The 26,007-nt window shown below is 45.1% G+C and overlaps 1 protein-coding gene across 1 annotated transcript; it reads right to left on the bottom strand.

Moving 5' to 3' along the window:
- Positions 1-418: 418 nt before the first annotated feature.
- Positions 419-25,251, bottom strand: LOC119456004 (proteasome subunit beta type-4-like). The gene is made up of 8 exons (XM_037717587.2): positions 25,107-25,251; positions 24,352-24,558; positions 21,928-22,011; positions 16,422-16,484; positions 13,288-13,369; positions 10,947-11,066; positions 8,281-8,369; positions 419-487 (listed from the first exon to the last, which is right to left on the bottom strand). Exons 1-8 carry the CDS (start codon positions 25,211-25,213, stop codon positions 475-477), a joined length of 765 nt encoding a protein of 254 aa, XP_037573515.1. The 5' UTR covers positions 25,214-25,251; the 3' UTR covers positions 419-474.
- Between the last annotated feature and the right edge of the window lie 756 nt (positions 25,252-26,007).

Raw genomic sequence — 26,007 nt, 5'->3', positions numbered from 1 at the left:
CTACAAAAATTTCGTTGACTTATTTTCTATTGTGTATGTACACGAGAATAACAGCACCCCTTAATAGCAACTGCTTACCCTTTCTTGCAGGCAAGACCAACAAGATTCTGCAACAATATTGAATGGTGCTGCCAACATGCTTAAAATATATACACGGAGAAAAAGATACTAGGCAGTCTTTACATAAATAGCTGACGGCTGTTCACAGAATACCCAAAACTAAACATTGAACTGAGTTTAGATACTAGTTAACCTCTAAGCTAACGTTAACGGACAGTGTCTAAAGAAACAGTACAAGCTAAACGGCAGTAGCTGTCAATGAAGATTACCTAAGACAACAGCTGCAAATACAGCCGCAATAATGTCACCAGTGGGCTGGAAAAACAATAAGTTTGCACTGATGAATCTGAAAGCCAGAAATTGAAGAAAAGCAGATGTTTTATTACGTGGAAGATTTTGCAAGCCGAAGCCATGTCACTCGTAGCCCCTGTAATGAAGAAAAAAAGCTTTATAATGCGAGTACAACACACCACCGATATGAACGGCACAGATATACTGAAACATCCCAGCACCTATTATAAGTGCCATTTGTGGCACGTAGAAAAAGTATAAGCCATAATATGAATATAAGGTACATAAAAAGCCCCTTCATGTGTTTTACATACAGTTAAACCTCGATAGAACGAACTTAAATATAAAGAAATTCTTTATATAACAAAGTATACAACCTTATACAACTTCTTGTTCATAGAACACCACGTCTTTAAACGTGTCTCTCAAATCATGCACCTCGCGATCAAGAGTAACTGCGGAAGCGGAGCAGCATCATGTTCTATATGAAGTCCAAGTGCGTTAGGATCCTACTGCATCCCCGCATGCACGCTGTATGCTTCGGGTGTGAGTGAAAGCTCGGGAAGGTGAGGCGAGAAGGATGGTGGCTTGATGAGTGCAGTCTTCCCGCATGAGCAAGGGGAAAAAGGGGAGGGGATTGAGCTCGCAATAATGTGATGAAGCATGCGCGAGTGGAGAGGGGGGAGGAAGGGGGGGGGGGGGCGGAGGGCAGGTCAGCATGCCTCTCCTTTTCTTGTGCGGTCGTGGCTGCACTTGGCAAAGCGCATACGCAGCTCGGGCGCCCTGTTTTAGAGGTAATCTGCTGCGTGTGCAAAAAGTGGGCGTGCCGAGATGGCGTGGCATCATGTGCACATACATTTAGTACAGGAGGTAGCATAACCCAGAGTTTCGGAGACGTGTTGAAGCGATAGGCAGACGAAGCATTCGCTTCCTGCTGCTGGTGCTTTTCACGATAGCGTCGCCCCACAGCGGGCGACACTATCAGCCGCGTGGGTATAGTGGACGTGAAAATGTCGCAGGCCTCACTTTGTACCTCCGATGTGAAGATATTGTCGACGCGGCATAAAACCGTACCATTTGCCGCGACTCTGAAATTCAACAAAATGACCTTTTTCCTATTCAAATTTGCTTTTTCAGATTGCCTGACGATTTGGAAAATCTTGCAGCCCCTTCTGTGTAAGACAATTCCATCGGCGACTTTACTTATTTGCCTAAAAGCTCGAATTTCAATATAACAAAGCAAATCGCAAATTTTACCGACTTCGTTATATCGAGGTTTAACTCTATCTGGAGAAGGAGAAAGAGAGGGGGAGTAGTTTAAAGAAAGCCTACTCAATGCATGAAAGAAAAAGAGCCTGATTTATTACCAGTCGTGCGCGGTGCATGGAGCTCACAAGCGGAACATGATGTCACCTTTTTCTCAAACACTTCCCTTTTTAACAGAAGCCTACTGCTCGCTCTTTTCCGGCGCTATATTTCGTCATATAGCATATTCCCATATGTGGCTGCTATTGGCCAATAGCTGACATCAATCAAGAAAGGTGTTTAGATCAGTGCACTTCTTCCTACTGTTGCTGTGTATATTTATTGATACAGTTTAATAACAGGCTGAAGTAAGCGAAAATCTCCTTTCAAGTTTCGATAAGAATTACGTATTTCTGGAACAAGCCGACTATCATCTTCTTGCGCTCGTGTAGGAACAATACCTTGGTCAGACTGTATATTGGTGTCGTAGCCACTGGGTCTCACTAATTTCGATTAGCTTTGAACACTCAACTAGCCTTGAACCACGTGAAACTTAAGACCATACACGCACTCACTCCTGACTGCTCTTGGCCAAACGTCTTGGCACTTCGCTTCATATTGAGCTACTGACAGCGCCTCTAAATGCGCAAGTTGGGTGTGGCTACTATACGTTGGTCAAGCTGGTGCCAGACAAAGCTGGTCCGCACCACGTAGCACGGCCAGACTAGAGCATATGAGCGTAAGTGCACACTCAAGCCCTGCCGTGCACAAAGCAAACACTGCACATATGCACTACAGTTGCATGTAACAGCAGTCTGCTATGTAGCGTAGATACCGTGGCCGCCGCGGTGTGCCGCGATGAGTCCGCTCGCTGGGTGCGTTTGGTGCGTCGTAGGCGCCAATATCAGAAAATGTGGTGTCTACGTGAACATCCAAAATGATATTTGAATTGAAACCGGCCTACATTTCTATATTTCATGGTTTATGCTGTTAAGCAAACCTAAAAAAAAAAAAAAAAATAAAAAAAGCCCTGTGCGCCACGCTGACGTTCAGCAGGTAGAGTGTTGTGGGCATGCCCCGCTCTGCCGTAGCCTTCGCAGTGCAAGGCGTTGACGAAGCAGCGGGAGCACCGCGAAGGGGATCATAGGCGACCTTTGAATGCTTTGCTTCTGCTGAACGCATTGAAGTGCTTTTTGTGACAAAGTATTTCTGAAATAGTCTATTTTAATTTCTCGACTTCCATAAAGAGGAGTTCAGGGCCCCTTTAACACCTGATGCTGTCTTTTATGCATGCTTACTAAAGATTACATAATAACAGTTCCCGCTTTCTTTGTTTGTGCATGTGTCTGTGCATGTGCACGCATGCACATGTGAGGTGGCTGGACAGGTGGGGGAAAACAAGTGCTTTAAAAATTTACACACTCAAAAGTGATGACTGCCATGGTAAAAGAAACAGCAAACTTTCTTTATATTTTGCATATCTCCTCCTCCTCATTTTGCTAATAACATGTCCAAATGAACAGGCAGTCCGCAAAAGCTCATTTCAACGATAGTCATTTTCATTGTTTTTTTTTTTTACAACTCTGACACTGAGGAAAATTAGTCCACAGAATATTGCTGTATGTTGTGCTTTATTGAAACACATTGAAACTTCAGTATAATGAACACAGATACAGTATAACAAATTATCTGATATAACAAACTAAATTTAAAATATTTCTTGCTAATATCAGCATGTAACGAATATATAGTCGAATCTCGTTAATTCAAACTGACAGTTTATTCGAACTGACGCTGTGGTCCCGTCAAAGTTGTGTATTTCAATGGGCGAAAATGCTCGGTAATTCAAACGCGAAGGCATTTGCTATGGTTAATTCGAACATACCGCGGCGGCGCCTCCGACTGGCATTGCTCCGACACCACCATAGAGCAAAAGCATAGGAGAGACTCCTTAATGCAGCGGTGGAGGCCCAGTCCGGCCAACGAAACAGCCCACGCCGGCTAACGCTCGCTTCCCGATAAGGCCAGAAAACGAAACTTCAGGGAGTGGGCTAATTTGCGCCGGGCCGGCTGTACCGGCGGCAGGCGCGCACGGAGACAGTCGAAGGTGAGGGAGCTACGAAGGAGTTGAGAGAGAGGGCGAGGGGAGCCACCGAAACCACTGCCACCGAAGCAGCGGAGTTGCCGAGGCCAAATCTGCTTCCCTGCCACCCTCCTCCCTCACGTTCGTCAGTCTCCCCGCGCGCCCACCCGTCGCCATGCCAGCGCCGTCCGCTCCCAGAAGTTTCGTTTTCTGCCGTTATCGGGAACAGAACGTTAGCCGGTGTGGGCGATTGCGCTCGCTATGCGCTTGCGCACCGTGATATTTCACGACTCGCACGGTTCGTGCATTGTGCTATGGTGCTCGAATACTTCAAAAATATGTCCTTCCTTTAATTCGAACTTTTTTTAATTCGAACAAATTTTCGGGCCCCTTCGAGTTCGAATTATCGAGATTCGACTGTACTAATATTTGATATATTGTAGGCATTTTCAGTTCGGGTGCGGAGGTAAGACTAATACCTATGTGGAATTCCATGATGGTTGAAGGTCATCGCGAAGAGCATATATCGTGCGACATGTACTCCGCGACACTGTCAGTTTAGGCTGCGTTGCACAAATTCAGTTAGGCGCCTTATGCCCACATGCAAGCTTTCGCCATGCCTATCGTTAATCACGATAGGCATGGAAACGCGAGGAAAAAAAGAGAGAGAAACAGAAGGCGGGGCTCGTGACGTATGCGTCAAGCAATTCTCCGGCTCCGATATGGGAGAACACAGGGAAGGAATTTCACTTGCGGAGGCAAGTGGATAGAGTGCCTATGTTGGTGGTGAAGCTCGCCTCATGAAATTATGAGCTCGCAGCACTTCAAATATTAATGCTATTATTAAAATTATTATTAAATGCAAATATTAAGCTATTAATGAGCCAGTTTCAAAAATTCTTGCGACTCCCTAGAGGGCACGTAACAACCTCCTGCGTATTCCCAAAATTTGCTATGTGGCCTGGTGAGGGGCCATTTAAAGTGCAGTAAACTGATCACTCCGTTGATCGTGTGCAACATGGTTGAGAACTGGCTGCCAAAAGTAAAATTAAAGGGATACTGCAAGGTTTTGAACATAGAAACTAAGCCTGCTTAGTCATTTCCCTACGCTATTAAGAATAGGGAGCTTTAGAATAGAGTACCCAAGCCACACACAAGCATTTAGGGATGCAAACTGCATTGTGGGCCCTCTGCGCCATTTTGTGCTTACTTTGTGTTCGTTTGTATGCCCGGCAGTTCGCGTCCACCAGTGCTTGGGCATCCAAATCCAAAACTCCAATTACAGTAGGCTCTCGATAATTCAACCTTGAAGGGACCCCAGGATTTTGTTTGAATTATCAGATGTTCTCATAAATATGACTCGGGGCAACATACGAACTTGTGTTGTAATGAAACATTCACATATATTCAATAATACAGTTGAACCCACTCACAACGAACTCGATAGTTCTGCGAAAAGTGGTCGTTATACAAGCAGTTCATTATATATGGATTCACCCTTGAAAACACTTCAAAATTTACTGCACGTAAGCTGGCATCAGCAGTTAGAATTTGGCAGCACTTTGGTCCGAAAACCAAATTTTCAGTGTCATTTTTGTTCCCAGCGCATTCCTGCACCTAGCTGCAAACTTCAGTAAGAAACGTTCATCTAAAGAATGAAGTGCGACGTCGTGTAGCTCTTTCAAAACGGCGCCCGGTTCCGATCACCTGTCATTTCGAAACTGCAAGCACTGCCGCAATTTTTTATTCGAGCTTGTTATTTTACTACCAGCGGGACATGACTGTATTCTTCACATGAGAGCGACGTATTCTAGTTGGCCGGAAGCGTAAATTTCGGAAACTACTTCAGCATGGCACCATTATGTGGTGGTCTTGGACATCATGGTCTCCACTTTACGACTGCGCGTCAGCTACGCAACAGCCATAAAATTGTGTTGTCTACGTCGCCTTGGGTGGAAAAAAATGCGATGTTTAAAAGGTAAAATGCCACCGCAAACCGTTATCAGCAATCGGCAACGCGTAAACTAAGCGTTACCGAACCGTGATCGCCTGATAACAGCGTATTAACCACGCCAACCCTTTGCAGCATTGCACGGCAGTAGCGTGTGGTGCAGTCGGTGATAGAACGATAAAATGTGTTGGCGTGCAATGTTGGCCGAGGGTCATGCGCGTCATTTTTCGTACCTGCTGCGCCTGCCATCTCAGTCACCTCGGTGGCTTGGCTTTTCTTTCTTTTTTTTTTCCCTATATCAACATGCGATTCTGTTGGTACACGAGATTTGGCCGCTTTGACACATGTAGGCAGGCAACCGGCTTTATTTGCCACTGTTAGTGACATAATAACACAAATTTTCAGCTAGAAGCGACAAAGGCAGCAGATATTTTCTGGCATGCACAAGCAAAAAGTATGAATTAACCGAATTAACGCTATGGCGCAGTTTGAATTAACTCTTTTCTTACCATGGGGACAATGGGTGCTTTTTGTATGTTATGGCAGATGTTTCTTTCTGAAGGAACTACTGCACTCAATATTTAATGTAATACATAAACAGAAACTAAAATGAATGCACTTTTCACACAAAAAAGTTTTATTAATGAGATGTATGTGATAAAAAAGATATCAATTGTTAAAATCAAGATTGTGCAATAAAACTGAACAAAGTTTGTAAAAACACGCTTGTATCTACCAAAGAAAAAGAAATGTTACAAAAATTATGATATACAAAATGTATTGCCATCTATTAGGCACTATGTCCGAAAAAAATCTAAATTTTTCATTGAAAGGGTATTCCGCTACAAAAATTTAACAGCAAGCACTACAGTTGGCTGTGCTGGGCTGCGGCCGCCGATGTTCCAGGCTGGTTTACGTCGTCGTCGCTTTTAGACTCAAAGTCCGACGAAAAGTCAGCGTGCTCCGACTCGCTGATATTCGATGTATCGATAAGATCAGCCGCAGAGGCAACGGAATCGCGATATCTGCGATGTCCCGTAGCACGCGCGCCGTTTCCGGAGCCGGACATTTCTGTGTTCTGCTTTGACGATCGCGAAACTTCGGAGCGTGTTTACAAATCACCGCTTGGCGAGAAAAAAGCGAACTGCTTAGAAAACCGAAATATAATTCTCCTTCACGTCCGTTAGTGCAGTATGTCCGTGAACGGCGCGGAAGATCTCGAAAGCGACGTTACAAACCATTGACAGAGAGCTAACAATGCCCAATGGGTGCAGTACGGAAAGAGTTAAGCGGCATTAAAATACATTGAAAACATAGAGGGCCAACCAAAAATTTGAATTTGTTTGAATTAACTGAAAGTTTCAATTATCGCGAGTCTACTGTACTGAGTCTAGAGTTACTGCTGCACATGCAGCATGGTGTCTGGAATTAGTATTTACATTTTGTTGTCAGTAACTACTCTCATGTAAAGCACAATCAACGGATGATTTTTGTTGGAACACATTTACATCCTCCTAAAGCGACACTAAAGAGAAACACTAAATCAGTTGTTTAGACTGATAATGTATTCTCCCAAACTAAATTTTGTGGCGCTAGGTTAATTATTAGATGAAAAGGTGGATATCAGTTTCCTTTATTGAATTTTGTGCCAAAATGCCATCGCCGGTATGTCAATGTGAGCTCACGAATTTCAAAATATTTTTTCGTATGTAGGCTACTGTGACTCAGCAATAGCTCCTGAAGCTTGCCAAGTTTAGTCTTTGGCTCTTTTTGAATACAATGCAGCCAATCTTTGCTGATGTCATGACGAGCTAGTACAGGGACTTCAAAATAGCATCGCTACTTGTTTGTCTATGCATCTTTTCTCATTTAATAAGCCTCTTTTCACGGTGACATTTTTTTTTTAATACTGTAGAAGGGTAAGCACTTATACAGCTCAAATTATTTTTCTCTTTGGTGTCACTGTAAAGGGTCTCTAACAAGGTCTCACCAGGCATTATTTTAATTATACACTGGGAGCTGTACAGCATCGTCCAAGGAGTGTTCTACTGCTCTCCCAAAAGCTCTCTCCCATTGCCTCAACCAGTATCTGCAAGCGAAGCTTCGTCCCTGCTTTGTCTCATGCCAGAACTGAGGGCCCACGCAACATTAATGTCACGAGCCTCGCCTTTTCCTTAACCTCTTCCTTTCTAGCTGAAAGGAACATTTCCGGTAATAGTTTTGCGTGCTGTCCATTCTGCAGGAATCCCTGTGCAGCTTTTGTTGCTGCTGGTTATTTGTGCGCTTCAGGCAGGACCCGTGACATTATAGACAAGAATTATGGAAACATCTCTGCCGACGAGAGAATTGACTGCTTTGAGAACAAGGGCATGCAGGGTTTTGTTTGAATGTTCAGCTGCCCTTGCGGCATACATTGGCACAATATTTGCAAACACAATCATCACTGTGTATTCAATGCACCACACTTCTTTGCTTGCAATGCCAAAAGGCAGCGAGGAGAAGATCCCTACTAAACACACTGCGGAACTTTGATGTTGCAGAGGGCTTTAAGCTATGCTGAAGTAAACAAGTTGAGTCATAAAGTTTGGTTTCTTGTGAAACAAACTGATTCATTCCTTTTAATTTATAAAAGAAATTCAGAGGTACATACTTCACAAGATGAGCAATCTTCCAGTCAGAGTCGATCTTCAACGGTCCCTCAATGACCACACCTTCAGCGGTCACTGTTGCCACTTGGTACTGCAGACGAAATAGCAAGAAGAGACACGTAAGAGTTCAAGTGTTGTAAAACAAACAGAGGATTCAATGCTTTAAAAGATGCCAGCGAGGTGGCTGACCACCACGTGCACAATACTTAACATTGACTGAGCACTTACTGCTTGTCCTGTCTACTTTTGTGTCAGATTTTGAAACCCCTCACCTTCACTGGACTGTCGTGCTCGAGGTAGTCATAAACCAGCAACAACATAAGAGAATGTAAGCAATACTAGCAAATGTTGGCTGTCCACAATGTGTAACTGATTAAAGTTCTAAGTGGATTGTTAGTGTAAAATTAAAAAGAAGAAATCTCAACGTGCTGCTGATCAGTTGCTCCATAAGCAACAGCTTATGGGATGCAAGTTTTGCAGAAAAGTCGAATGCCAGCCTAGTTTTAGCTTGCATTCTTAAAACAGTAAAACACTATGCTGGTTGTGTGCTCTAGTATGTAAAAACGTAGCACATTTGAAATCCAGGCTGCGCGCCCAGGCTCTTTCTCAAATCTTGCTCTCCTGTAAACTTCTGACTCTGCCTGTGCTTAGAACGTACTTACGACATATTTTCTGCATGGTGCTGGTGCGCCATGCCGTATGAGAAGCACAGTGTTGTCATAGCCAAAAAGCTCAACATGGGGTATGTGTAAAATTATTTTAAACTTGAATACATGATGCTGCAGAACAAATTGCATGAGTTGCCAATGCAAAATTCCTCCGAAGTGAAGGGCTTTAATTTACTTCTGAAATACAGACCTCTCGCGGCTCCACTGACAAGAACTTCTGCAAGTCACGAGACAATAATCCACATGCAGTTGGATGATACAGTCGACTTCCATTAATTCGATCAGGAGGGGACTGTTAGATTTGATCGAATTATCCGGAAGGTTGACTTAAAGAAGGAAGGAAAAACTTCCAGACACACCACTACCTTATTTGGCAGTATTTACCCGATTTTAATGTGCAACAAGTTCTAATGGGTTCTATGTAAAAAAACAATGCACACCCAATTTTATAACAAAAATGTAGCATGCCTCTGGTTACAGCCATCAGAAAAATGTGAAGCCTGCGGAGTGTACCTTTACCAATGAATTTACACTTAACATTGTTATCGCTCATGGACAGCTTTGTCATTGCTATGGGCAACATGCCATACTCCGTGTGGTCCATTATGTTTGATAATCGACATTTTTTAACGCCTCCGCAGTGATCGTGAATGGTGGCCCAAGCCTATACTTAACACTTCACCAGTTCATCCAGCGATGCACGCAAGTCTCCGACAAGCTGAACATGCAAAAAGCCTAGTTTACGATTGTGCAATTGAAATACAAGTGGAAGTGTCACGAAAAGCTTACAAAAGCAGCCGTTTCTGATACCGAAACTTTAAATACATAAATAAAAAAAGAATGTTGCCGTTATTGCTTGCCAGAAATGATGCATTACCTAGAAAGTACGGCTCCATGGCATGACCTCTAAAATTAGGTGGTGCCCGCGGCTGCCCGCCACACGCTGAAATATCTCGGAGGCAACATGCCGGGGGTTACGCCATGGCTGCTAACCACCAGGTGCACACGTCATCTGTTTTGGTGCTGTTTAGAGGCTGCTAATGAGAAAATTATGCAATTGCCAGCTCTGTGGCTTTGCCAAGATTGCTTTGCTGGTATACACTACTCATTTATAACTGATTCAGCCAAATGGATATTTCACTGCACTTGGCCTGCTAGCTTAATGTGTAAAATATTAAATTAACTTTCGTAATGAGGCGGCGCATCATCGCTGCCAACACAAAAACTTGTTCCTTTGCCATCTTTTGGTGACAATGGTAATGATGCTAAAGCCCACAGTAAGCTATTGCCAACGTCATAAACAGGGTTTCACATCTGACTGCAATGCGCAGGTGCCTCTCCACAGCACCACGTGGCGTGACGTCACACCTGCCACACTTGCGCTCCGGCGGCACAATGACCTTGCGCTCAAGGTCATTGCAACTCAATGAATAACCTTGCGAGACATGGCATAGTAGAGCTTTCGCTCTAAAAATGCGCAGGTTAGCATCGGATAACTATGTAATCATTCATGATGAGCTGCCGCTATTGCTTGAAAATCAGCATTTTCAGCCAAAAATAATGTGTCTTCAACACATTCACTGTCCCATTTCACTAAAACAGATGCTACAGCTCATAGAAATTGCACAGATACTGCACGAGACACTTGGCCAGGATTGACTTAACAGAAAAATTCAATTAAACTAGAGATGAATTACAGGAAGTTTACAGCCCTGTCATATTTTTGTTCACTATGATGACATTCATCACAATTGTGCTTCATTGCATTTTCGCAGAAAGCATATTCATGCCATATTTATATCCATGAGGATTAAAGAATAAATAAAAATAAGAATAAACAAGTTGTGGCACCAGCATGCTCCATCACCATGCGAGATGTTTGGCAGAGCTTTCTACATAGATTTAAAATTAGACCCTTTGGCATAACTGCCACTGTTCCTTATTTTTCGCAGGAGTACTGGTAGGTTGGTTCCGTTGAGCAGTGTTGCTGCAGTACTTGCCTTGTCAAATGACCGGGCGTCTCGGTAGTACAGGACCCTGAGGCAGTAAGTGAGCACCTTCTGGGCTTCTTCCTTCGTCAGCTGGCCAGCTTTCTTCTCATAGGCCTCACGGAGCAGTGGCTGGTGAACACAAAAAGCACACAATGAAGTTCAGTGGTGCCTCACTGGCCATGTACCTGAGTCCCTCAATGTGCATGTGAGCTTAGTAAAAAGTTGCAGTTTTTCCCCGCATTGCAAAACAGCGAAGCAATAGTCAGTGCAATGTCATGTGCAGTTTCACTGTTGCCCACTGCACCAGCTGGAGTAAACATTCACAGCTGCTCACAAGCAACCTCCTTTTGAGAAGAAAGCGTAAACTGAGACAACCTCCACAACTGGGACAACAACATGCTAGAAGACCAAGGTGCCGATGCCAGTTCCTTCCAGTAGAGGGGACCAGCTAAGTGGGCATCTGCACACCTGCCAACCTAGCAACATGAAAATTTGGGAGACCGCCGCGCGAGGGAGAAGGTCAAAAGAAGTTGTTTGACCCCCCCCCCCCCCCCCATAAAAATTTTGCCGCCGTGCTAAACATTCACGTCACAGGTGCACGTGGTACAGAATAATACTTGTCACCTTTCCACGAAGTGACAAAGCATGAAAAGTAAATCGTGTATCTGAGAAATACTTGCAAGTACTTCTTGGCTTCTGAAAGCGCCATCGATCGTTCTGACTAAACTCGGGGAAACACGAAGAGTAGTTTGGCCTTCTGCACTTCACTCCATGATCATTTAACGACTGGATTGCTAAAAACGCGCACGCCATCCTGAGATGCGCCAATCCATAAAATCCAATATGGCAGTGCCCGTCAGTTGCTCACATTCGTGGTGATGCCGACAGCCGCTACTTCGATTCAAGGTGCATGCCCATGACTAACTGCTCCCGCGCTGCTTTCCCGCATGGTTATATTATAGGGCGTAATAGGATTATAGTGACAGGACATAAAAAAAAAACCAGACGCTGTGCTGTGGCGGCCACTTTCCGGGATATTTGAGGTCGCGTCCGTACAATCAGGAGAGTTGGCAGGTACGCACTGCCAATCATAGCAGCTAGAGGTGTGACTGCACTCTCCAGGCACAATGTTCTCTCCTGTAGCACTGTATGGGCAGAGGCTGAGAGGTAAAATGTTGCTGGCAATCTGCAGGTCCCGCATTTAATTCCTTGCGGGGCAACACAAACTTTATTTCTTCATAAGCTCCTCACAAAGCACTTCGGCACTTCCTGCAACAGTCACCGGTGAACAGAAAGAATGACTGGGAAGCGAGCACATACTATAATAAGTCAGACCACTTTTAAAACTTTTATTTTGGAGTGATGTGACATCCAGTACAACGCCTCTTTTGAGTGACAGGAATCCTGTTTCCTGGCTCAGCCAATCAAAGTGCATCGAAACCGATATTCCTAAATGTGACTGCGAACCTGGACGACAATAGCAATGAAATCGAAGTAGTCCAAAGTTACTGCAGAAGTAAAGCATTTACGTTCATTTATATCTCGAAATGACCAATTTACAAATTATCACTTTACAACAAGGCAGCATGAGGCAGCATGCCACCATCATGAAACATATTCAGAGAGATAACATATAAAAAAAAAGACGACGAAAAAAACATTGCACGACTGCACAGTGGTAGCTGTTAAACTAATTTGACAGCTAATAATGGTACACTGCTGAGTTTATCTTTATCTGCCATCACACCCCAAATAATACGAAGTTTAAAATAATATGAACATAACATGAAATTATAACCAGACAAAAGAAATCACACTTAAATGTGCATTTCCCCACATTCAGTAACACTGCTCCAGCCATTCAAGCGTGTATTCAAAATAACACCCCTGTGAAGCTATCACTTTAAAGCTGCAACCAATTTATTCAGATTTTTTCTCTTCAGATATAGACAGCAGATCCCCAAAATTAACACAAGAGGTAAGCGAGACATCTTGGCATAGGTACAGCGAACTAGAATATACAGGCAATGTGGCGACTGATGCAACTCACACCTTATCGCGTGAGTCGCACGATGCGCTGCTCGTAGTGGTGGTGTTGTCGTCACTAACTAATGAATGTGTCTAGCAAACCGCAGCTTTATGCATGGCCTGTCTGGAGTGCGCATCTGCTCTGATGCCAGAATGGCCGTGCCTCAGCGCATAATGCACTTCACCGCAATGCACCTTCAATAGTTACCGACTGCAGCGCCGCCGCTACTGGCGACACAAAATGCGCCAGGTGGAGAGGCGCGGTCACGGAACTCAAAAAAGGTCCAAGTACACTCTAGCATGGGCAGTAGGTGATATTTACCTGTGCGATGTAGGCTCCATAGCCAGTGGCCAAAGTGCTACTTTCAAATGCCGTTCCCAACATGTCAACCTGGCCCAGGAATCTGCATTTCAGAGGAAACAACATGATTTTTTGAGGCATTCCAAGCATCAGAATGATCACTAAATAAACAGTGGCCAACACATACTCGTATGTCCATTCACATTGCACACCTCACACAAGAACATGAAAAACATTACCTAGTTTTGCTACTTCCAATAACGTAGTTCCGAAAAGGCATGGAGAAGCAGCTCATTCATAGGACCCAAAACGGTAAGACCACAGTGTGTGGGCACACTTATTGTCAGAACCATTTTCACATGCACTGTTTTCAAGTTCACTTACAGAATGGCCAGCAGCAATGACATGCTGTCAGCGGTTGCTCTTCACTGTAGAAAGAGCTGCAGTGCATTTCACATTAAGTGAAAGTGTTGCCTTCTGTTTTAATTATCACAAGTGTGAAAAGACAGAGCCATGTTAAAGCTCTTATAACAGAAACCTTAATTATCATGTGTTTTCCTTGCCTGCAGCGACTTTAATTCAGGACACTTTTGCCTCATGTTCTTGCGAGCGCAGCTCAATGCCCAAGATCCCGTGCTAACACACGTCGGCGAGCATAATTCTGGTGACCACAGATGCAGAACAACACCGAGGAGAGGGGGGAGAGCTGCTGTGTGCATGCTTTGGTCTGAGCAGTAAATGTCAAGCTAATGTTATCTAATATTTCACTGGGCGCTGACTAACGCTGACAGTTTCTTGTAAGTCTCGTCTCACGCACCATCGAGGAGCGATGCCTGCAATGCCACTGGCGGTGCTCCTCCTCATGCCAGTGTTGCGAGATACCTGGTAGGTGCCAGGGCGCTGTTCATTGTGCCCTGCAGGAGTTGCCTTGTGTACTGCATCACACCACTTGCACCCGCCTATAGTTAGAAAACTGTCCGAGGAGTTCAAGACCCTGCTGAGAGCCATGCATCGGCATGGCTCACGGCATTCGAGATTTGCAAGTACTGTGTCACGCGCCGCTGCAAATATTGAATGCCGTGCTTAGTGCCCACAGCCGTCATAAGATGGCAACCACAAATTAAAATGAAAAGTGTAAAAAGAGATGAATATATCAAAAGAAAGAAAGAGAGAGAGAGAGAGAGAGAGACAGTTTCGACAGAAAGGCGTGGGGCATTGATGGCAATAGCAAGGAGACAACTACGCGAAGTAAAGTTTCTAGTTTCCTTAGCGTCACGCGTGCTCAAGCAAACGTGAACAGATCTCGCTTGATGACCACGAACACTCCCTGTCACAACGCGAGTGAATGCTTTGTGCCGTGTCTCGGAAACTGGAGATTACATGGCAGCCAACACTAGACGCGTGGGAACACAATGCACATCAAGACACCAACCATCTCGGCTCTGCCTTTGCACTTGCCGCAGATTACCTTCAAGATGGCAGGCGTATGGCCTGCCATGTGCAGCCACAGCAAGAATAGAGGAGGAGACACGCGCTAGGGGGAGAGGGCAGACAGGCCCGTGTATCCTGTGGAATGAGATTCGCGAGAAGACGCCCTTTAGTAGCGGGGCCATTCTATGATTATTTACAAGAGTGTTTCAGGGCCCCCTTTAAAGCGCCTGTTGTTCATTGTTAAAACAACTAGCCGTAAAAACTTGGCCATTTCTGAAAACCTTGTTCAAAGGAGTGGAGGGCATTATGCGGGGTACCCTCGCTGCAGAGGAGCTGTGGCGGCTGAGCAAACGTGTGTAGAGGTCAATTTCTTGCACTTGCACACACCAAACAAAACACACTACGACATGACTAAAAAGAAATTCAAAGCTCACTTAGTTTCTCTTGCAAAAAGCCACTCTGTAAAAGTTAATTGAATTGTGGGGTTGAATGTCTCGAAATTGCATAGTGGGCACGGTTCTCCCCGTGGTGGGTGGAGGGGGAAATGCCACACACTGCTCCGGTTTGCCACCCACCCCTTTCAGCGGGAAACTTGGCAATTAGGATTTCATCAAATTTCCTGATTCCCTGTTTTTTTTTCCCCAATCCTTGGGCGCTCCTTTATCATTAGAGAAAATATTAGGAAGAAAAGTGATGCAGAATTGGTACTTTTCTAGTGTGTTATTGACAAAATTAAAGTAGAAAATGGGCTGTCAGGAGATGCCATCGCACCACAAAGCGTGCAGCTTTTTGTTGATGCAATGCCACCATTTTGGAACCATCATAAAGGAGAGAGATCTGAATTTCAGATAGCCACAGTGCCGTATTTCAGTGTACAAAAAATAAGAGCAATAGAAGACAACGAAAAGTGGAAGAACTGTAACAATTTGTTACTGCTGCCACGTAGACACAAAATGCAGATTTATTGCCTGTGTGATGAAAAAGAACAGGAAGCAAGCAGTAGAGGGGCGTTATCGTCGATGTAGGACGCGAGCACAGATCACGAGCTGTTGGCGCCGTGACCGTTGTTCCCTTGGAGCTGCATTGGTTTTTCGCGTGTTGCTTTCCGTTAATAAATCCCCTTATCACCTGAAACACATTTGAACCCCAGGCACATGTTCCACATGCATTTTGACAGTGGCGAGCTGTGCATTTCTTTGTAGCAACAAAGTTTGCTAGTCATGATACGATGCGTTGCTGGCTCAGCTTCATTAACGTGTCCGAAATGTAAAATTAGCGAATGTACAATTCAAAATGGCGAAATGGTCAATTTGAAAGGAGAGAGAGAGAAAGAGGTTTTGTTGGCAGCCATACATAAGTGCTGCCCTGTGATTCTTCAATGTAAATTCATGAGCCTAGATGATTTACAGAAGTGCTTTTAGACACAACTACATGTTTCGAAGCATCAACATGTGCTTCAGTCTACAGCCCAATGGTTAGAACGTTTGGCTGCTGTGCCTGAGGAGCTTGGTTCAAGTCCCACCATCAGGCATGTAACTTTTTAATATTGCGCAATAACTAGTGTGAAGTCCGTGTTGAGCTCACTTGGCAAGAACCCGACCAAGCAACCAACAAATTACCCATTCAGAACCATAGGAAAGTAAACAAGCTTGTCATTGAAAATAATATCACTGTTAATTAACACAAGTTGTGCTCACAATGATAAGCAAAGGATTGGTACTTACGGAACACCATCCTGAAGGCCGGCGATGAGGTAGGTGTTCCACAGCGGGTCGAACCTAGAACGCCTGCACAATATAAAGAAAGGACACCGTCTCAAAAATTTAAAAGCCAAGTGGTTACCAAGAACTTTGTGCTACCAGCTACCCAACACTAGAAATAATCTGGTACCAAACAGTGAGAATGACTTTCCAGACCAAACTTTATTCTGGCATATAGAAATAATGCACCAAGCTGTATGTATTAAACTATGTGTGTCAAGTGAATTGTTTGGAGCCAAAGTGAATGCACTAGACAGCCCATAGCAAAATTAATGTGCATTTGAATGCCATTTGCTTGATGTTGCTGACAAAGAAATGCAATTTACTCAAAATTTACACTAAAGCAAGGCATTTGCATATACCTTTTCAAGTGGATGATTGTATCGTACTAAATACCTAAACTAATGCCTTGCGGCAGTTATCACTTGTTAACCTTTTCTCTAATGAGGCCAGACAATGTGTTGCTGACTACTTCACAGAAATATTTGAGAACTTCTTTGCCTACTTATACCAGTACAATTACTGTGGTAGATATGGACCAACTGTAGACAAGGAACTTAAGGTTTGCAGCCAAAAAGCATGCTCTCAGATTGTGGGAGTCACTATTCAAGTTATTGCCAGCATAACCTTATTTTCGTTGGTGCTATAGAAGGCCAGTCAGTCATTTCTACTAATGAGTTGGCATCATTCACATTATGCCAGCGGAGAGTGATCAATTTTCAAAGTGTGCTCGTGAACTGAGAAATAAGACTAGTACCATACGTCTAAAAGCATTAGAAAGGTTTAGATTAGCTTAGAGGTTAACTCGCCCCGTCAGCTTAATTCTACCATGCATATGTACAGACATGTTGAATTCTGCTGATTAACAAAATTAAATTCACCGACTTCCCTTCTGATTCGCAATAGTTCTCACTAGCTTTTATTGCATTCTAATGACTATTGCTAGACTGCACGTTCCCTATGAAACTGCACAGTTAAATGGACATTAAACAGCAATAAAGCCACTCTTGTGAAAAGATGTTTGGCAAAGCCAGAAAAGATGCAACAACAAAAGAAGGCTGGTGATGCTGCCTCAAAGTTCCCAAACCAGCTTGCCATAACGTCGTGGAATTTAAAGGCGTCTGCTCATGCCTAGTTATTTTTTTAGTGCGCTAGCGCCAGGGCTTCCAATCCGCTGAAAAGTCGTGTGTGTGTCTGTGCGCTGCATGACCATAAAGAGCCAACAGCAGTGCTGCGTGGTGGAGAGGAGGCAAGCAGTAGGTAAGCCACGCGTTGGAGGAGAGAAACCACCTGCAGCCAATAGCAAGCCGCGCTCGGCTGCAGTTGCGGCTGGTGGGGGGGAAGCACCCATGTGCGGTTCTCCTCGTCTCACAGATAGTTTAGCAGCGCGTCAGAACAAGTTGTGTTGCAGCTCTTTGGAGACAGGCTATGGATGAGGCGGAAGGTAATCTAGGTTGGTTGACGCAAAGTGCTGGGCTCGACTGGTTCCGACATTGTAGCTAAACGAGAGAAGTTGGAAGCAGACAGGACGAGAAAATGTGAATGTGCAAATGAAACTCCTGCATAGAGGGAATGCTGCCTTGACGCTGATGCCGAGGCCACGAGAAATGCGCGGGCTAACAAAACTCCAGAACTTTAAGTTAGCGAATCCAACTGGCGTGGTTACAACACAGTGGAGGAGCTCTATAGACTTGTTCCAAAGTGAAACCATCATGTCTGAAGTAAAGGCCATTTCCAACTATTTCACATACCATAAGACTTTACTTGTGAAATTAGTTGCTAAGGAGAAGTGATATGTGTTGTTGATATGTGCAATTAAGCCTTGTGTGACAATAATACACGCTAAACAATGCAAAACCAGTCTTTATTTCGAAAAAGATTACAACTAACAATGATCAACAAAGGTATGTCAGGTGAACCGAACAATCCATGCAAAACCATGATAAGCCAATGTAATGAAGAAGAAGAGCACATGGACAAGGCCAGCCGGATCACCAGAGCTTAGTAGGAGTGTGAGCCGCTTGGACAACCAGCTGTTCCTGTTCTGCGTCACCTGACTTCTCGGTTACGAACAGATGCTACTATCTGAACTGTTCAATACACCCCTTTACAATTGGTGGAGGTGCTGGGTCGTTGTTGGTCATCGGAGGTGAAATGTCGGCATTCCTCGGCGTATCGGGCGACGGTTTAAATGGGAGCCACGTCTGACACGTGTTGGTTGATAAGGCAAAACCGAATCGATGGTATGGTAAGGATCGCGACCGTAGAGAAGAAAGTATGGGGAAAATCCTGTAGTACTTTGGGCAGCCGTATTGTATGCGTACATGACAAATGGGAGGATGATGTCCCAGTTTGCATGATCCGACGAAACGTACATGGCGAGCATATCCCCAAGGGTTCAATTGAAATGCTCCGTAAGCCCATTAGTTTGAGGATAGTACGCCGTGGTGGGCCGGTGAACTATGCGGCATTGAGCAAGCTGAGCTTCAACCACCTGCGACAAAAACACACGGCCTCTATCGCTCAGCAGTTCCCGAGGTGGGCCATGTCGAAGAATGAAACGATGGAACAGAAAAGATGCAACGTCACTGGCGGTGGCTGCAGGTAGAGCGGCGGTTTGAGCATAGCGTGTAGGGTGATCAACTGCAACAATAATCCATCGTTTTCCAGCGGGTGTTAGCGGTAGCGGCCCGTACAGGTCAATTCCCACACGGTCGAAGGCACCAGCAGGGCACGGAAGCGGCTGTAATAAACCGTGGGCCGGATGAGGGGGGGATTTGCAGCGTTGGCATTGCGGGCACGAGCGGACAAACTTTTGGACAAAGGTAAACATTCGTTGCCAGTAATAACGGTGCCGCAGGCACTCGTACGCTTCAAAGCGCCTGCATGTGCACATTGTGGGTCGGTATGGAAAGACGCGCACATTTCGGAAAGCAAAGTCCTTGAGATAACTAGGAGTCACTTGCGACCATTGGGCTGGTAGTTGCGTCGATACAAGAGGTTATCCCAGACAGCAAAATGGGCAGCCTGGCGACGCAGGGAGCGGGAGATGCAGGCGAGCCAGAAAGGAGATCCAAAAAGAGAGGCCACCCAAGGATCCTTGCACTGTTCTGATGCGAAGGTGTCGATGTCGACCGACGACACCGCCTCACCAAGACAAACTATGCAAACCCTACGTGCTGCTTCAGCTCCTTCTTCAATGACTTGTACTGCGACGGCTACGGCAGAGTGGGGTGTGCCCACAACGTTCCGCCTACTGAAGGTCACCATGGCATGCAGTACAAATTTGATTTTGGATGTTCACGTAGACGCCACTACTTTCAGTTTTGATGCCGACAATGCTCCAGACGCGGTTGTCCTCACCGAGCCACAGTGCGCTCAGTCAGTGGACTTGTTGCAGCAGCCCACGGCGGCCGCGGTATCTATGCTACGTAGCAGATCGCAGCTACCTGCAAATGTAGTGCGTATGCGCAGTGTTTGCTTTGTACATGACAGGTCTTGAGTGCGCGCTCGTGCTCTTTTGCCCCAGTCTGGCCGTGCTATGCGGTGCAGACCGGCTTTGTCCAGCACAAGCTCGACCAGCGGATAGTAGCCACATCCAACTTGCGCATTTTGAGGCACTATCAATAGCTCAATACGAAGCGAAGTCAGCCAAGGTGTCTAACCAGAAGCGGTCAGGAGTGAGCGTGCGCTGGCATGCGTGCACGTGGTCTGACCTTAAGCTTCGCATGATCTGAGGTGAGGCGAGTGTTCAAAGCTATTCAAAATTAGCGAAACACGACGAATACGATACCAATAAGCAGGGTGTCCAAAGTTTAATTCCTATGTGGGTGGCCACGGCCGAGTGTGGGCAGACAATAGTCTGCTTCTTCCAGAAGTATGTAAGTATTGAAATTCAAAAGTAGATTTTCGCTTACTTCAGCATGTTAATTAAACTGCATCAATAAACATACACATAACAGTATAGGAAGGCGAGCACTGATCCAAACAGCCTTCTTGACTGAAGTCAGCTATTGGCCAATAGCAGCCGCTTATGAGAATCTGCTATATATTACGAAATAAAGCGTCCATAACAAGAGTGAGGAGCAGGCTTCTGTTGAAACGGGAGCATTTGAGATAAATGCGACTTCACACTCCGCTTGCGAGCTCCATGCACCACGTACGACTGCAAAATTTTACTGAGATGATCACAGCAGCATATGCTATCCAAGGACTGTTTTTCAACCAAGCGCGATAGGTGGTTCAGGACCCTTTTAAGAAAAACAAAGTGAAGTGAAATGAAATGTTGCGAGGAAGCAAAGCTATCCTGCCTGCAGTAGAGGCTCTCTCCTACTGCCTCTACCATCAAGCTTAAGCTGTAATGTAAATAAAATTTCAGACTTCCGTAGTGCTTTCTTCTTCATATATACAGAGCGATTTAGCTGAGCAAAGGTTCTCGCTTTCCGAACGTTTGCTTTACGTCCTAGGTCATCGAGTAGGTTGTGTTCAATTGGCGCTTCCGTCTCGTCGAGCAGACGACTGCTGACAAAAGTGTGGCACCAACAAATCACGCGAGCGCAAGTGAATGTTTGGTAAGCCAGATTCTTGGGCGATCTCGTCCCAACTACGGCTTGCTCTGCTCATGCCGCTGCATGCTAGCAATTTGCACACAACCTCCTAGCGGGAATGCTAGTGCGTACAAAGCTAATGAAGGCACCAGAACATAGAATGCTTCCCTCGCTCTGCTATAAAGAGGATTGAGCGGAGCGTGAAGGTGTGTCCACTTGGCTTCTTGGTTGTTTTGCAGCTGAGCTGGCAGCGTGCCACTTGCGTCTCAGAAAGACAGGCATCTAAAAAATATGAAGTCTGTGCAATTCCCTGCAGTGGATCAGCATGTGGAATCTGAGTGGAGCGGAGCAAAAGCGATGCTCTGCTAAAGCTATCTCATAAGTGCAAGCGATTGTTTAAAGAAGTGCGCCTTCCCCAACACACACAAAAAGATGCCTTTAAGAATATAGGTGCTGATAAATGTTGAATTTAGAGAAAAATAAACGATTTGTGCTCAGTGAACTCATAACTACCAAGAAACACACTGCCCAGGTGTTACACAAGAAAAGCACGAAAGGTTTGTTCAATGGCACACATAACACACCGTGAATGGCTCGCATCCCGTTGCGGGAAATATAGCACCAGTACCTGTGTGACATGTTTCAAGCATTGCCACAGCCTATACGTCAATGCATATGCGCAGTGTCCTAGAGCTCATATGTACTGATAAACTAGCTTTAAAAACCTATTTAGTGAATAAAGAAGTAATTCCTTAAACTCTTGGAGTAACCTTCAATCTGTTTTTCTTCATTTGCATCTGTTGAGAAAGATCATAACTGAACTGCATTCTTGGAAGCAAGTGTTCAGAAAAAAGAGTTCTTTCTCTGGGAGCCCTATCTGCCATAGAATGCAGCCAGGCAGCATCGTTGCATGGAGTACGCACCTGTTGTACATGACACGGGTGAGCCATGAGTACAGGGACTTAGGCTTGAGTCTGAAGCCATCGTTCAGGCATTGTTCACTGATCCTGGAAGAAAACAGTAGAGAACACTTTGTCATAAAGGCATGTTTGCACTTGAACACTGAAACGAAACTGCGTGTAAGCATCAATTCAGAGCACGAAGCATGGCAGAATGTCTAACCGCGCTGGGATTGCAAACAGCCAGCAGCGAAGACGATGGCATCCACTTGGGAAGGCACAACAGTGAAGTACATAATAGCTCTAATGATGCCTCTAATAAGTTCATCAAGGGTGCTCAAGCAATGTAAAAGAAGGTTTCTAAGCCTGCATTGAAGCTGTATAGAATGAAAAAAGTAAATGGGTTAATCGAGTTCCATTTGTGATAACCAGGTTTCATTATTGCCACTGTGACCTGTTTATGTTCGCTGTGGGCCCTGCAGTGGTCGTGAGAAAGTTTGCTGAGCGAGAGTGATACCGTCATCACAATGCGGTGATTTCCCACTTCTTGTGTGACAGACGTGATGTCAAAGTGCAGCACTACGATTACCGATTAAAAATATAATCTGAGGTTCACGTTCTTATCATATCGCTAGTAGTACTGGAAAAAAAAAACTGCGGTATTACATTGTACAGCCATTTTAGTTCTTGCCTCATTATCACACAGCCATGTGCGAGGTGTCGTAACCATGGGAACGCTGCATCAACATGCCCAGCACATGGAGAGTCAACTCAAACCCCTCCATCCACGCACCACCGCCGCTTTTGCCGATTTGCGCCAATCTCTGATGTGCGCCGCTGTATTCTGATTCGTCACTCACACCAGTTCTGCTACCACAATTTCCACTTTCGTAGTTTCTGTTTCTGGTTGTTCCGTTTCCGGGATTTCCAGTTCCTGATTTATCGCTTGTTGCACACTCGCACCTCTGCACAGCGGTAGCAGACGGCAGTGACGTTGCTTTCGCTCAGAACCAGAAGTGGGACCATGCAAGTTCCACTTGATGATGGAAGCTGAGGGGACGAGTGACGGAGGAGGGCAAGTTGGCGGTACTTAACCTGGTCGGTGAAAACGTGTATGGAGGGGCTTTAGCACCAACGTCCGTCTTCTGGAAGCTGCTGTTACCACAGAAGTGATGCCATGGTCTCCGAAATCCAACTACACTATGCTAGTACCCAAACATGGCGGCCACGATGATCGTCACTGCACCTTATCATCACACATATATCGTTTTGATTTTCTTACACCGAATATTTTCACCAGAGTCTCAATGTCATAGATTTGTCACTTGGTGCAAAACGCACCTTTCGTGCTATCGTGCTGTCATGTTTCTTGTTTACGCAGCTTCTTCACGTGCTAGTACCCCAAGATGGCGGCCATGATGACGTCAATGCAAACTGTCAATAACAGCCAAATTATAATTCCTCTGCATTCATCCTGTGAGGTCATTGGTTTTGTAATTTTGAAAAGCAAATGAATACCACATAAGTTCCATTCCTTAAGGGGGAAAAAAAAAAGGAAGAGAGGTCAGGGGAGGGAGAAGAGAGAGAGCTTGCACAAATATGTAATGTTACAAATGCTTTTAATTTGACTGCAGGTGTAGTAGATTCTAGCGCATGTACTCAATTCATTTTTATGATAATGTAGGTGGTGATATGAAAACAATGAATTGCAAATGAGGTGCACATACTTTTCACACAAACACAAAGAGTAGAACATGGCTCTTGGGAATACCACCAATGAATTGAGACAATGCCAACAGACATCAGTTAAACAATTCTGGCCATCACTACTGACATGGACACAACATTGATCTTCAGCAGCGGCCTCAAGTGAAGCTTCCCACCACCATTGATCAAAATTGGAAGGCGTTGCTTGCCTTCTTGGGTTGAGGCATTTGCTGTTTGATAACAGGTGTGCAATTGGGGCCAGTTGGCTATAAATTGCATTAGATAAGCACACTGTTTTGCACAAGAACAATTCAAAAACAGGACGGAAAGTGTGGTGTGTTTCGTCCCATATTGAAATTGTTCTTGCGCAAAAGAGCACGTTTATCCAATCTTGCGGTTTGATGCTACCCACCTCCTGCGGTAATTTGCTTCTGACCATTAGGACGTTCAGGGTGTAATAATCATGCTTGTGGGCTTTAGCAAGTGCACGCACAAACTGCTGTGAAAGACCATGCATATGAATGCTGGTGTTGTTGCCTCAAAGTAAATTACTCATTTTCACAAATTTTTGCAGCATTCCTGGGGTTAAAAGATTGAAAAGTTGTCACTGTGTCAACTTCACAGAATTTTGGCGCCTGTTATGCCTCCTCCATGGAAGAAAGGATCTTCCACGCGACTCTTTCTGGATGGCCCACACAAAGTGCATCTCTTAAACACTGTGTGATGAGAAAGAATACTGACATTTTTTGATCGATGACGCTCTTGAGGTACTGGAAGTCAGCGTAGTCACCGCTAGCTGCGGCTATGATCTGGTCGTTAACCTTGAGTATCCGGGGGCAATTTCTGAACCTAGCCAGCGATCCATAGGAGCCGAGGATATCTGCTGCGAGCATGACTCCGCCATCAAACTTGATACCCAGTACAGACGTAGCCGTAGTCATGGGGCTCCTGCAATTAGTTAATGTAAACAAATTACACAATAAAAATAACCAGAGTATTGAACGACGCTGATACATAACTCTTAACAATAAAGTTGCATGGTCTGCGTGAAAGACGTTCACAGGTGCAGCACGGTGTTATCTAACGCTAATAGCTCAACCAGTCGCTACGGTCAGATGCATGTGGTTGTTTGTTAGACCTACACAACACTGAACTATGCTCAGCACATGAACATCCCAAGCATTCCCCTGAGTGTTTTCCTATTTCACTCGACATAATAGTGCCACAGGAAGAAGGAATACGTCAATACGACTCGATCACTTATTCGACTGTGTCCGCCAGACCAGTAACACTAGAAGATGGTGCAATGACAAAGAATACCCGTAGCAGCCAACGTGTGGCGAAAACCTACTGCGTTCGTAGCACGCCAAGAAAGTGCTGGGTGCGAAAAACGTCAACTCATTGAGCAGCATCCCAGGTAGCGTCGCTACCTCTCGGCAGTTCGCAACAGAGACCATGAGTCATACTGGTGATTGTACCATTGCGGTTTTACTTACTGAGTCCGCTGGCGTGTCCCCTCGTACATAGCTGTTGGAGCTGTAGGTTGAAACTTCGAAAAGCCAAACGAGGTTTCCCCCGGCAGCACAGAGATGTTGAACGCCATTTCTCTTTTGGAATGAATACGAAAGTGCGCCTCACGCTGAATTTGAATAGAATTTAAAAAAAAAGTTTCAAGTTCGCCTAATGTACGCACACATAATTGCTATTAAAATAGAATTAAACATTTAATACATACTTGCTTATGGTTGTGCTAATTTATAAAGACACCCTGTCGGCCACGAGTACCACCGTGGCCACGGGTCGGCGCTATGTGCAGTTGGCGCCATCTTCAAATCCACTGCGGTTAGTGCGATATTGCGAGTAGAGTAATTGGGAGCGCTTGATCAGTGGTACTCACCGACGTGCCTGGAAAGGTTATGAAACAAGCAGCCGAGTAGCATTCTGAAGTGTGCATTCGCGACAGTTTTATTGTCGACAGCCAGTTCAGTGGACAAGTGTTGTACCATGTACCGGTGCACTATGGCAGTGGCGTTGCCAGTGGTTGGCACACCAGGCACGTGCCCCCTAAATCCCCCCGCCCCCATCCACGCGCCAGCGTAGCGCTAACGTGTATGGACGAAAGTGGTTCGTTATGAGAAAAGGAAAGGTTGGCGCAATTTTCTGCAACCCTTGAGGGAGCACGCTTTAGTGCCCCCCACCTGTCGCTCTTCCCTTCCCTGGTCAAGTGCTTGTCCCTCCGGACAGAAATTTCTGGCTACGCCACTGCACTATGGTGTCAGTTCATTCACTGTTTCGAATGAAATCATACCGATAACCATTCGTCAGTGGAGCATCCTAACAAGGCCGCTCGATGAAACGCACGAGCGTTTCATCGAACGGCCGTGATCCTAATCACGT

Source organism: Dermacentor silvarum, chromosome 6, assembly GCF_013339745.2.
Source record: "Dermacentor silvarum isolate Dsil-2018 chromosome 6, BIME_Dsil_1.4, whole genome shotgun sequence".
Lineage (NCBI taxonomy): Eukaryota > Metazoa > Arthropoda > Arachnida > Ixodida > Ixodidae > Dermacentor > Dermacentor silvarum.
This window is presented reverse-complemented; position numbering and strand designations above follow the sequence as displayed.

Bases quoted from the DNA above. Each gene is read 5' to 3' on its own strand.
- LOC119456004 (XM_037717587.2), bottom strand. From the start codon at position 25,213: ATGGCGTTCAACATCTCTGTGCTGCCGGGGGAAACCTCGTTTGGCTTT. The intron at 13,370-16,421 runs GTAAGTACCAAT...TCTGAAATGCAG, and splicing joins GGCCTTCAGGATGGTGTTCC to ATTCCTGGGCCAGGTTGACA. The intron at 11,067-13,287 runs GTAAATATCACC...TGTGTTCACCAG, and splicing joins ATGGAGCCTACATCGCACAG to CCACTGCTCCGTGAGGCCTA.